Here is a 14192-nt window from a genome sequence, read left to right as displayed (position 1 = left end):
TCAGAGCCCATGGATACACATGAGCTGATTTTTTTTTTTTCACCTTGGCCATAAGAATCCAGGTCAAGATATACTGTAAGAAAGTTTGAGCTTGATCCACATTTAGGAAAAATAAACTTTTGCAATTTTGTCAATAATGTTAATGAAAGACAAGATTCCTTTATTAGCAATGATATTTCAAAATCCTTTTAATGCCAACTATAATAAAGACATACCAGTAGTTCTAAAAATTAAGTGTCTGAAGAACAATTAACTCTTTTTTTTTTTTTATTTGTGGGGGAGGGTGGGGGCAGAATTCTCAAAATTGGCAAGATAAATCATCTTTCCCAAAGTCGTGTAATCTGTGTCTTCCTTGTGACAGCAGACAGCAACAAATATTCATGGAAAGAAAATGAAAACAGGATTGAACTCTGATATGCCTTCCTGTCTTTTAGGAGTTGGTAACTCAGGAATTTTCCTGAGAAGAATTATTATTTTCAATAGCCAACAGTCAGCCTGGTTTCAAAGAATATATTGAAGTCCTCTATGAACTAGGTTGTGCTTCTGGTCTCCACAATGCCCTGTGGGAATGAATTTCTCCATTTAATGACTTGATATTTGAAAAAAATGTCTTTCTTTCTTTCAAAACTTCAGTTGTGTGAGGATTGTAGTCTCAGATCCAGGGAAGAAAAGGATATATTTTCTTCAAAATGGGAAATCAGTTCTGTTTTAGTGGAGTTACCACTACTTTGTTGCAGAGTAATTTATAAGTGTTTATGCAAAAACATGTTCTGCTAAAGAAGTATTGGTCTTTAGAGAGGTGGAGCCTTACTGCATGGGACTGACTGTGGAAATAAATTTGGTTTGTAACATACATAAATGCTTAAATGCTTGCAAAAACAGCACCTTACATGTCCCTGTATAAATATTTCTTCATTTTCTGAATTTACCATGGGTGTTAAATGGGTTGTATTTGTTCCATGACAAGGATATTATTTATCCTAGTTTTAGCATACTAATGAATAAACTTGAAACAGCACTGTATTTCTCATGACTAGTGGACTATATGATAGTACACTACTCCAGTGCACTAATTTTCTGTAGTTTATCAACCAATGAAATGTAAAAAAAAAAAAACAAAAAAAAGAAATTAATATATCTCCAGTATTCCAATTAATAACTGCAACTCTAAACAAATCTGACTATGAAGATTACCTTCAAGGCATGCCAAAGCTCGTGGGCATCATAGGAGGCAGGTGGATACATCAAGCCAACCATAACTTCTTTAAAGTGATGAGAGAGATTCTCTTTTATGTCTGTTATCAGATCCTTGAAAAGAAAAAAACGTTCACTGACAGGATTATCTCTATAGTCACACTTTATTAAAACATCTTAGAAAATTGTTAGTGGTTTTCTCTGTAAATGATTAAGGGTGAACTGTTAAAGATGAATTCTGGCTAAGTAAACAAATATTCTTTTAAATAGTACGTGCTTGTTCTACTACTGTGAGCAAGATGAGAATAGGTGCACAAGCCAGTAGGCCACAATGGTTGGTTTTCAGTTTGTTAGAACAGAGAAGAAAATGCATATGTTTAAGTGCAACTATTAAAATCTTGGAAAACTTAATGTCACAGCAGAGCATCTGCAGCTTCCCTTAACATATTCCATGTGTGAATCCGAGAGAGGTAAGTACCTTAGGAAGATGGCTCTCATAAAACACAAGTGGGTTTCTTTTGGTTTTTTTCAGCGTTACCAAACAAGTTAAATATGAAGAATTTAAGAAAAATAATCTGTATTGCTCCTAGTATATAAAAATATCAGCTTTGGATAGCTGGAACATTATGTGCTTCAATTAAGTTATATTTTACATTCCAGCTGAATTCATTACTTTTGATAGATGCTGCATTAATAACATGGAACACCCCTTTTCCTCCTCATATTTCTCAGATCTTTCTTGCCAGATAGCTGAGTAATGGACCAGAGTTTCCTCCCCATTCTCCCCATTCCTAGTAGAAACCTTCAAAACTCTGCAAATGCTAAAAGCTTGTTAAGTTACTATTGATGTTTCCTATTTCTGATTGAGGACACTTGTGCAGTCTTTTTTAAAATATTTTCTGTGCAGCTCTAGACACCTGTAAGATATGTTCTAGTCTATGTCTGAATTGAAAGGCATGCCAGAAACAGTTTCCATTATATAAATGGGTGTGTTTCCAGAGCTGTATTTTTTTCAGGTCTGTACTTTGATTCTGATACATTTCTGAATATAATTAAATAGCTAGAGGAGCAATGAAGGACAACATATGCATATTAAAAATTAAATTTATGATGAAGAAACACACACAGTTTTCAGTGAATGTACTTTAGATTCATTTGACAATCACTAAATCACACATGGTGTAGAAATTAATTAATTAAGACATTTTACTTCTGACAACATGCCTGTGGGAAAATGGATTAATAATCCAAACGGATACTACTTAAAAATTACTCCTGCAATCAGCACTAAGGAAAGTATTGGAAATAAGAAAAGACAACTCTAAGTTGTCATTATTTTAATTTCCTAATCATCTTTGCTGTAAGAAATCCTTGAAGGCTAATTGTAAGAAGGAATCTTAAAACTTCTCTGTATGTCTGAATCAAGCAGCTAGTTCAGGGTTTTTTTTTTTTTATTTTTTTAATATTTCTCTCCTTTCGATGTGTCTCAGTTTACATTTGTCTAATGAATGGCCATAGTGGCTACCATATTGAGCAGACTGAAGTGAAATAAAGAGGGAAAAGGATTGGACCAACGGGTTTTCCATGACTTGCACTGAGAAGGTTAAAACTGGTTTTGCCTTGCCACGTCTCTTCTCTGTCCTGTGGTGTTTACCACTCATAAACTGGGATTGCCAAATGGTGCATTTGCTCAATGCAATATAACCAGTGGGGCAAATTACAGTCAGGGAAGTGTGATGTGTGCTAAATTGTCTTTCAAAGCACAGCTGAAGCAATTCAAGTCAAGATACATCACATTCTTGGTGGGGTTTCTTTAGAAAGTGTCAAGTGTCATGATGAATCTTGCACTGTAGAGTGTAGTCAGTGCTTAATGAATTCATTTGAATTAAAGTTGTGGGTGTATTGGAGTACCTTTTATGATTTTTAGAATATTCTGTAGCCTATTGCTGGAATATGAAACCGTTTTTTTGCCTTTCCTTTCCATTATTAGTCATAGATTCAGAGACTGATATCTTAAAAAGGACATCTGAGGTTTTCTTTGGCTTTTTTCTTTCTTCTAGGTCTTTAGGTCTGTGTCTACTGGCTTTACAGCACTTCATGTTGACTCATATGGCTGACAGAGGTATGAATTTAAAGGTGGTGTGTTTTCATAACTTATTGATTTATTTCTATTTTTTTGATTTGAAAATAAAAGCCAACTACATTAGTGGTGAGCAAGTCAATAATTGTTTTCTGTGAATACGAACTGCATTCCTGAAGGACATTTGCCAATTCTTTATTGTGATACCGTGTTATCTCTAGATCATCTTCATGTATCGGATAGCAGAAATTAAAGATAAAAACATGATAAAAAGCTTTTAAATATTTTCCCTTTTTAAAGTGATAGGTCCAGTTGATACACTGTAGAGAAGAGGTTAAAATAAACCAGCCAGCTGCTATGGATGGTGTAGAGAATGACTGTCCAGTGGTGAAGGAGATAAATGAACACTTGGAAAGAATGGGCTTGGGTGCTTCACATCACAAGCACTTTGGGTAGATTTGGGTAGACATACTTTAGTTTTCTCTAAGTGGCATTAAAACTCAGTGAGGAATATTGCATGTATAAACACTGAACTAGTGTGGTTTGCCTGTGTGATAGTAACCTAATAAATACATCATAATAGGAAAAACAGGTTTAATAATTTAGGTGCACTGATTTAAATCATTGCCACAGTCCTGGGAAGGTGGATAGCTGTGATTCACTTATTGTTCTTTTATGGTCTCTATAAAATATACTTATTCATTCAGGGTTACATCTAAAATACCGCAGTTATTATGTGTTTCATTTTTTTTTTCTAACAGTCCAAATAAAGTGATTATCTCCTGAAGAGGAGTAACAACACAAAATCAACCCACTACACTGATTAAATCCAGCTCTTTCTCCTCCAGTTCTAGGACAGTTTGAGCTTATTCAGGGGTCAGCGGTTTTGAGGTATTTTAGTATAGAGTTGGCACAAAGGTTGTCTCTAGAAAACTTTGTGGCTACCCAAAGAAAAAAAATGCAGTGTTCTGCTGGTTAATGAACTGGTGGTGTAAAAGAAGCACATAATGTGGAGTTTTTGAATGAACCATTTCTAGTAAACCCTAATTAAGAGAGATGGCCGTGTGGTAGCATTTATGCAAACTCATTGTTCTCACTCTTGCTGATCAATCCAATGGCAAGCAGACACTGGCCTTCAAGGAATTTTCCAGCGAGCCCGTGGTTTTACAGGCTTCAGGAAATGAAGAAAACTGGATTTTGTTACAAGTGTTTGTCTGGCTTCTTTCAGGGGAAGGACATGTCTAGTCAATTTAATCAAATAATATCTAGTTTCACACTGTGCTTTTCATGACTTCCACAGGAATTTTGCAAAAGGTGTTGCTAGTATTATTTTTATCTTTATGTAGCTGTAGCAGCTAAGAAAAATGCAGGCATTGCAACTTTCCCAAAGTTAGTTGGTTAGCAATAGTATATCTGGAAATATAATGAGAATATCTATCTCTGTGTATGTTTAAGAACTGGGATAAAAAAATTACATTATTATATACAGTAAGTATAGATAGAATACATTTTTTTAAAAAAAAGTAACTTTATGTCTTAAAAATTTTGGACACCTTTCAAAAATTCATAAGTTTAAGCAGCTCAGAAGAGTGTTGTGCTTAGTGATTATAGTGATATAGTGATCTTAGATCATATGGAGTGAGGTGTGAGAATGTCAGTGCTTGAGATGTGAACATTAATCATTATGTGAGTGAGACAAAAAGCCTGTAACTCTTTGTATGGTATTTTTCTTTAGTTAAAATACTATTGTACTATACAATTTACTATGCAATACTATTTTATGATTTATTCCAAAAACTTAAAAAATGTATTTCAGAACCCCAAAATAGGAAGAACTAAGTCTGTTCAGAAATTTTAGGTTGGTCAATAGAGAAGAATGAACTGTAGAAGAAGGAACTTTTCCCGTCCTCTTTTAACTCTGTGTGTGGCAGACACTACTTCTGCTGTAGAAATGACAAGGTGGTACCATCAGAGGTATCAATAGCCAACAAGCAAAGCTGTGTGCCAGCCTGTTGTGCCAGCTGTCTGACAGGCTTGTGGTTCCAGTGACTGACCTGAGAGAAGGGCTGACAGCTGCACAGGAGACAGGAGAGAAAGAACTAATGAAAGTACAAAGTGTTTCTGTCGTACCCTGCTGTACATGTCTCTGTACGCCTCGGCAATCATGAGCCGCTGCGAGTTGCAACGCTGAGTTAGGATTTCAATCAACACATCTTTTTCACAACCTGAAAAGGAAATGACACAGACTCTAAATAAACAAACTGCTGTTACTTACTTACATTTGTGATTGCTTGTGTTTTGTTTAAGAAGATTATACTAATTTTTTGAAAAAAATGATCAAGAAACTAATATCCCACTAATATTTAGCAACATCAGTTATATTTACTCTGCTTGTGTATCTTGCATTTGCTGGTGTAATACCATCAAAAAGTGAAGCAGTCTGTTGCTACCAGATGCGTCATCGCCTCTCATAAGCTCAATGGATTTAAAAGCATTGATAAAACAGAGGCTTTCATGGATGCTGAACTAGGCCCAGTAGCAGGATTTGTGGCTGAGCCTTGGAAGTCATACTTCTGTGTTCTACTGATTCTGATTAAATTGTCATTTAAGAATTAGGGATCTCTTTCATGGGGATGACAAATTGCTGTTAGATTATTTGTTAAAAAACTCAAAGTTATAATTTCAAAGGAAGTGTATAAAGTAAGTTATGAAGTTTTAAAATATAGTATTTTATTCCATTTCTAAAGGGCATTTTATTGAAGGTCACCTATGATGGTTTGCTTGATAAGTAGAACATCTATAATAAATCACTATTATAGAATCAGTATTATTGCTTATGAAAAGTAATATAATTAACATATTCAGAAAATGATTTTGGAGTTTTGAAATGTTTTTGCATCCTTAGGGTTGGGATATTGTACATAATGGTTTCTTTTTACTTTTCAGAAAACAGTTATCACTAGGAATCTTTACAGCTTTCATAGTCTCTGTAGTAAAAACTGAGAAGGATAGAGATATAGGAAATATTTAAAACATAAATATAACACTTTATTCACTTGTGTAGTACCACTGGTATCAGCTGGACAGCAGAGATGACTGAACATCTTCATAAGAATGAATGTCATGTACAGGATTGAGGGTCAGAGTGTCAGTGCCTGTCAAGGATATGGTGACTTTACCTCCTCTGAAGCTGAACTGTTTATTTTGTCATTTAAATTGCAGATTTGTTCCATGTACTTTGATAGGAAGACTAAAATTAAGGTTAATGTACTTGAATTTAGAGTATTAAATGAAGAATATCATCTCTATATTTTCATGTTAGCAACATTACCTTAAAAGTACTGTTTGAAGTGTAAGGAGATGTTTAAAACTTTTCATCTGTAGCCAATTTGATCATAAAGATACTTCAGATTCCCCTTGATGAATGATTCTCATTATAGTTCATTCAGCATTAAATCTGAGTCCTCACATTTTCATTAAAGAAAATTAAAAGAGCATGCAAGATTTGGTGCTGTACAATCTTGTGAAAAGCCCAACTGATATAAAAGCTCTGATACCGAAAACAGTTTTAAAGTGAAAAAAGTGTTTCAGACAAAAAAAAAAAAAAAAAAAAAAAAGATCAATATTTTGACCCTCAGCAATACCAATAAAGTTCAATAGGAAAATACAAAAATCTGAACTGAGGAAAATGCTTTGTGAACAAAAGATTTTTTGGAACAAACACTGAAAGCAAAAATTGCAAAGATAATGAATTCTTTAAACTTTCTACTCCATTTGTTTTTGTTTCTTATGACTGATTAAGAGACCTAGCAGACCTTGGTAGCACTTAATTGTTGAAGTTACAATTAAAATCCTTTCATTTCTTGGGCCTCACTCTAGTGATGTAACATAGAATTCTGTTTTTCTTGTTTTCTCAATGAAATATTCATTACTGTCAGTGTTGGTAAGGATTTTAGATTAATCTTGATCAACTCACTTCCTGTAAATGCAAATGATTTATTTGGACATCATCAGTATGTCTTATTGTGATTCCTTGAAGTATCTGCAGATAGGTGGTGATAATTTCACGAGTTCATATTTTGCCTAATGCTTTATGAGAGCTTTCTGAAAAAGAGGAAATTGGTGCTAGAATCTGTCAAGATACTCACTAATTCCCTGTAGGGCTCCTCCTAGCAACTGGGCATCCATTATAGGGTTAAAATTTGGAGCAGGGAGAATTGTTCCTTGTGTCTACAAAAGGAAAAAATAGACTTTAATTCAGTTGTTCAACATTTTTAATATGATATTCGTAATTATGTTGCAAACCAAATTTAAATAACTTTTAATTTTCTTTGCTGCATGGGGAGCAGGATGTATAGTTTTTGATATATGAAACAGAACTTAAACTTGCAGTTTAAGGATTATAGGAAGACAGACCATATTGGAGGAAGTTGCCCCTAGCATGAGTTAGGCCTGAATAGGAAAAAAAATGGTGAGGATTTACATTAAAATGTAAATCCCTTTTCCAACCTTTTTAGAAAATACTATTTTATATTTTAAAGTTAATCTGTGGTATCCCTGACAGTCTTCAGTATTTATTCCTCATGTTATTTCTAATTCAAAACAGCTAATGAGAAAATGATGAACGAGATCCATAGGTTGCTGACAAACCTGGTGATTTATTAAAGCAGTGATGTTACTGCCAAGTATGAGATAATTTTGAGATTGCCATGAGAAGACAACACAAATTTTCTAGTTGCTTTGTAACTGATTAAGTTATTTCAATTTCAGTGATCCTTTATTTAATGTATTTTTTGTTATTCTTTCTAATAAATCTGAAAATAATAAACAGAACTAATTTTAATAGAATTATAGACCCATACAAACAGGACAAAATAACTGAGGTTGACAGATACTTAGCTCTGTCTCCTGGTTAACCTCTTTAGTTAACCTGAGAATTCTATCTGCTTTACCCGATGTACCAAATATAAAGGTTCTCTTTTATGATGGTTCCTGGGCTCAGTCAGTACGTCTGATTAAAATAACACCATTAACTTTATATTTACATTTCAAAGAAAAATGGGATTTATTTTATAAGTATGAATGGGGTATTTTTACGAATACTTCCTAGAATCAGGGCTTACATGGATTTTGCTAATTAATTTGTTTACTTGCCTGCTTTACATACACTTGGAAGTATTTTGTACATTGTGCCTTCACACAAGATGACATACACACAAGCTTTGTGCATGGCCACTAATCACTCTTGCCTGACTTGAAATCCAAGCAGAGGAATTAAAAAGCACCAAGCAAGAATAGAATTGTGTATTTTAGCTGAGAAGGAAGACACCATTTCTTGATATGTTTGATCATTACTTTGAACCCACCAAGCAAAGGTAGGAACAAATTGTGGCTGAGTGAGAAAAAGAGCATAGCCAGAAACCTCAGATTTTTGGAGAAGTTATTTAAAAAGTACTAATAGACCAGCATGCCTGTACACAAAAAAGCACTCATTGGTAGACTGACATCCTTCTGCTCATCATTTAAATACAAGGCCCAACTTTTACAGCTGAGCATAAAGTACGTAGGGCCTTTTTACTCATAAACCAATTGGGAAAATGCTGAGAAAAATAAGTGTTTTGGAAATAGGGAGATAAATATTGACCATAGAGCACACAGTGACACTTAAGCTAATTTTTTTAGATTAATATATATTGTTGTAACTAAAATGAATTGCAGGCTTTTCCTTAATATATGCTCTGTCCTGCCTTCCTTTTCATTGTGAGAATTGTCTGTGTAACCTAAGCTTCACTTGGCACTTAATGTATGTGTAGAATAGGGATCCACTGATACTAGCTTCAGAAATTGAGAGTTCATAACAGCCCTTGCTGGTCAGAAGGGTGGAGGTGAGGAAAAGAGAAAACATAGGATGTGTGCATTTATTTGAATCTAGTTTAAAATACTGATGATGACTCTTCATCTCTGCATCAGCTTTGTATAGGCTCAGTTCCTGTAAAGATTAGTTATCTCAAAGTATTTCCTTTCACATATCCAGGTTTGTGGTGTCAGACAATGAACAGCTTAATCACTGATCTTTTCAGTGTTCATGACCAGTTTTGAGTCTATGGCCATTTTGGTTTTACTTATGCAACATTTTTTGCTTCCCTAAGCACTGGAAAGCATAGGAAAATTACCACTATGGTTTCATGACCTTTCTTCTGCATGCTTTAAGGCGGGTAACTACAGGGATGAGCAGAAATTGCTCTTCATGGCAAAGTTAAATCTACAGAAGTGAAAATTGCATTGCGGTTGTCTTGGTGATGTCAGAAGAAGAGTTTATGTTCACTGAATATCATTTCTCTAAATACAATGCTCCTCAAGCCATCCACACATGTAAAACAAATCATGACAAAGTAATAGAAATATTTTTGTAAGTTGAGAAGGGCAGGGACATTTTTTGACTGGTCAACATTCTTATTATGAGAACTTTATCCTAATTTCACAGATAGCATCAATGGAAGTATTTGTATTGATTTCAGAGAGCTCTTGGTTCCTGCCCTTAATAAACAAAGGCTGGGGTAGATAGCCTACCAACTCTCTATTCAACCTAATAATCCTAAAATTTTTTTCAAATAAAGAAATTAAGAGGAATTACTCCAATAAAATGTTTAAAATAAGTAAACATTATGAAACTCCCATTAGTCTCAGTAATGTGGGATTGAGTAATAAACTTGCATTATGCTCTGGGTATCAACTTGTTCTCTGAATACTGCAGATAAAAACAAGTTGGTTTTCTTTCCTTATTCTTTTGTCTCTGTTTTTCTGCTTACTTGCAGTTAATTTCCTCTCCTTGTGCCATCTACATTCACAAGGCATTGGATCCTTTCTGGGACAACCACTGGCTAAGTAAAATATGGTTTGTCCCATAGCTGAGTCCAAAGTTTGCATGTATTATTTGGCTAATGATAGGCCAATGGGATAAATGACTCTTGAGTTGGAACAGGTGGATTGACAAGTATGCACAAATAGAGACAAAGTTTCTGAAGAAAACGGGAAATGTCTGGTATAGTCGCTGGAAGGATGTGAAGAATTGCACAATTTAATTTTGATATCTGGATTCTAGCATCCCTTATGACATAGTCATCAGTTTGCTGGAGCTTTCATTGTGAGTTTAGGATTCAGTATGACAGACTTTTCTGCATTACAAAGAAAATGCCTTCAAAAAGCATCAGAGGAAAGTAATTTCCAAGAGCAATTTGGCCTTTTTGTGGGTTAGACAAACTGCTGTATTTGAACATGAAAAAATGGTTTTCATACTGTCTTTCCTCTGCAGCATCCTGGTGAAGGGAACATCTATTTTTCAGAAACAAAAAAATCAAAAATATTTTGCTTTTTTTTCTCACGAAGTGTCGAAGCACTTAAAGATAAGGCAAGTAAATCTCCAGAGGTGATTGGGTGATTTTTGACATTAAGGTATTTTTCCTCTTTCTGATCTCAAGATATCCTCATGTTCAAAACACAGATCTGTCTCCACAGAGGTGGCCCAGGTGGGCACTTTATTCATATAAATATGAATAAAGGCACATATAGGCACATATTCCTCTATGTTTGCCCATGTTCTTTTAACTTTCCAAAGCCAAAATAAGCTGAGCAGACAGAACAGGTTTGTGTGGTATTGGTGGAATGAATCAAAACAACGAAACAGATTGAAAAGGGACTGAAAAATTTATAATGGTTCTGGAAAATGATACTTGAAATTTACCTTCCTTCTGTGCAAGTGCAAGGAAGTAACAGCTTTTTCTGACCAAAGTCATAAGCAGTTCAACAAAAGTATCAGTAAAAGGTGAGGCTGCTTTTATCAAATTATGATGTGTAAACTTCAGGCAATTCAGTCTTGTGATGGAAAAAGCATTCTAAAGTACGAACAACCTTCTAATAATATTTGTTCAGTAAGTCATTCTGCTGATAACAAACAATTGAAGTCAGACTCCTTAGTCTGAATATTTCCCATAGGGAATGTCTGCTAAAATAAAATGCTTTCTTTATTAGCTAACCGCATGCTATGAGCTAGCTATACTTTTGAAAAGATATCCTTTGTGTGCAACTTTATTAAATTAAAATTTCATGAGTATTTTGGTTTGCTGTGAGTTTATTGTATGTGTTACATTTAATTTCAATAGTATATGATACAGTAGTGGAAGGGATACTTCTAAACAGAAAATTCTTTCTCCAAAGCCTTCAATCTCTCTCTGTATATGTATTTCAGAGAGGTCACAGATGTCATCTTGTCTAATTTCTGGTAGTTTTATGTGTGATACTACAGGGAACCATTTTTTGTATGTAATCTATGATAATGATATTGCCTTGCATTGCTGAATCTGGCAGGGCTGCTGCTGTTAACAGTTTGTACGTCTCATTCTTCATCTTGAGGGACTCCATCCTATCTGTTCACAGATCATGTATGTAATTACTGGTATGGGTAGCATAAAATATAAAGAAGATCATCTTAAAGAACAAAGCACATTTTGAAAGCAATACTTCAGATTTATTTTTTTTTATTTTATTTTTCTTATGCTTATGAATTAGTGGTATATTCAATGTTCTGGGATTCATTGAAAAATATCTCTGAGTCCAAAGTGTACTTCTAAGACTTCTTCTCCATCTAGAATAGTGTTTAAGAAGAGTAGCGAAGAAATTAATGCAACAATCTCACCACTCAGTCCTGTATAAGCCCTGTTTGCTTGATTGAGATTTACTACAGTGATTTTTCTGCTATTTTGTTTCTGAGTCTCTTCAGAGAACAATGTCACTGCTCCATGACCAACTTTATCTTGAAATACCAGCAGCATCCAGGGGAGAATGTTTACATGCAGCTCTGCCTTACGTGTCCCCATTCTGTCTGGTTGCCTCAGCAGGGAAGTCTGTTCCTAGGATCCTGTGATATAGTTCATAAAAATACCTAATTTCTCTGCCTTTCCATTCCATAACACATGGAAATTGGAATAAATAGTAAAAATTTATCAAACCTGAGAATCCATCCCAATACTTTTCAGAAAAGCCTGTAATCAGGTTTTCCTGTCTTTCCTGGGACTGATATGTTCCCCATTGTCTACAGTTGCTTCTCTGCTCTCTTGCCTCTCTGATGATGAAAAGACAAAGGGTTTATCAGTGTGCCTTTTTATGTTTAGAAGAAGAGGGAATATAGAGATTGTATTAAAACTGTTTATTCTGGGGCATTTTGATGTAATTCAGTGTATCAGAATTAGGAACCTGTGTCCCCTCTGCTCAAGTAGTTCATTAGGCTGATTAATATGTAATGGTTACATTATATTGAGCCTACATACCGTTGTAAACATCTGCCATAGTTAAAAATGGTCTTATCTATTAGATTATCTTTATAATGCTATCAAAATACTGTGTTATTATTGCAAATATGATAATTTCCAATTGTAATGACTTTAAAGAATTTCTTCTGGAAGTTATTTTTTAAGGTACTACCATTAATATCAGATAACATATTATATGCAGATGCAGTGTCAATTATTTAAATATAATTGGTTGCAATAAATCAGTAGAAGGAAAGAAACTGTATTTCTTGACTTCTCCTACTAAAACTGATCTACTGCCTTTTTAAGGTATAGTATTTCTTCTGTCTCCCCTAAATTATCAGGAATAGATTACAGAATCACTGTAACTAAAAGAGAAAAAAAAAAGAAACTAAGAAGAAAATCTCTTTTAAGTTCTTAACTGTCTACTAAAGGATACAAGATTGCAAAATGCAGAAAACCAAACATATTACTAATACTGATACAATAGCAATCACTTTAGAAAAGAAAATATATTCAATATAATTTTATCAGAAGAAATATTTTACTGGCAATATTGTAATAATTAGCCAATTATACTTTCTATTAAAAATAAGAAAGGGAGAAATATTTATCCTTTAGAAAATTCCACATTGATCTGTTTGTTGGAAATGTACATGTAAAAAGCCTTTGAAAGGAATGAGTCATTATTCATACCAATAATAATTGAAAGAAAATCCTTAGAGAACACAATGATCAGTATGCCAGGTACAGAGAGAAATTTCATATTTCATTGTCATGAAATAGTAACTCCAATAGTTTCCAGAATGGAGATTAAAAATTTCACTATAAACATTTTTTTCTCAAAGAGCATTAGTGAAGCCTTTAATATATTGTACAGCTTTATGATGGGGAAAAATCACTGAAAACTCTTCCTGTGTTGTGGCTCTTGTAGAGGTAGCATTTTTTTAACTGTAAAATATTTTTCACGCTATGAACAAAACCAAATGTTTATAAATTGTAAAGCTATTCAAATACTTCACGCAGCTACAAACGGTCTTGTCAAATCATAAGCTCCCTGAAATAGTGCCAGAAATAGGTATCTTCTGAAAAATTCATCATTTTATCCTTAATTCAGTTGGGTGATAGTATGTAATTTAGCTTCTTTTTTTAGAGGCTAATCACAAACATAGAAAACCCACCTAAAGGACTTCACAAGGAGTCCTGAGTTGTTTTATCTCAAAAGGTATAAGATTATGAGGCTGATAGGAACCGATAATTCTTTATATTTTAATCTTCATTTCAGACAGTTGATATATATAAGTAACACCAGGATTAGACCCAAATCACAAATAAATTATCTTCACCTAAGATTAATTTCTACCAGTGAAGGGAAATGGATCCCAACATATGTGATGACAACTCAAGAGGAATGAAAACTTCTGGAAGATTTCAGAGAACAAATAATGATACTCACATAATCTCCGCAATACATTTTGATACGAGTCTTCAAGTTCTGTTGAGATGGAATAGTAGCTTCCTAGACTAAAAGTAAGAGTAAATACAATTTTTATAGTTAAACCTTATTCTGTTTTGGAGATTTGTGAGAAGCAATCCAATCAAACTGATACCAA

The 14192-nt window shown here is 34.0% G+C and overlaps 1 protein-coding gene and 1 long non-coding RNA gene across 2 annotated transcripts in view; one reads left to right on the top strand and one right to left on the bottom strand.

The window, feature by feature from the left end:
• The window catches only part of LOC131578704 (uncharacterized), a 20588-nt gene extending 10401 nt beyond the window's left edge, over positions 1-10187 (top strand). The window contains exons 2-3 of the long non-coding RNA XR_009277551.1: positions 3255-3316; positions 10090-10187. This is a non-coding gene — a long non-coding RNA (uncharacterized LOC131578704). The remainder of the gene's footprint in view (positions 1-3254; positions 3317-10089) is intronic.
• Positions 1-14192, bottom strand: part of ANXA10 (annexin A10) — a 23912-nt gene extending 9720 nt beyond the window's left edge. Inside the window, exons 1-4 of the mRNA XM_058837767.1 lie at positions 14036-14192; positions 7423-7504; positions 5405-5499; positions 1195-1308 (exon numbers count right to left, since the gene is read on the bottom strand). Coding sequence (XP_058693750.1) covers positions 1195-1308; positions 5405-5499; positions 7423-7504; positions 14036-14053 — 309 coding nt within the window. The 5' untranslated portion in view covers positions 14054-14192. The remainder of the gene's footprint in view (positions 1-1194; positions 1309-5404; positions 5500-7422; positions 7505-14035) is intronic.

This window comes from Poecile atricapillus, chromosome 4, assembly GCF_030490865.1.
Source record: "Poecile atricapillus isolate bPoeAtr1 chromosome 4, bPoeAtr1.hap1, whole genome shotgun sequence".
NCBI lineage: Eukaryota > Metazoa > Chordata > Aves > Passeriformes > Paridae > Poecile > Poecile atricapillus.
Note: the sequence above shows the minus strand (reverse complement) of the source record. Positions and strands in the feature narration are given on the sequence as shown.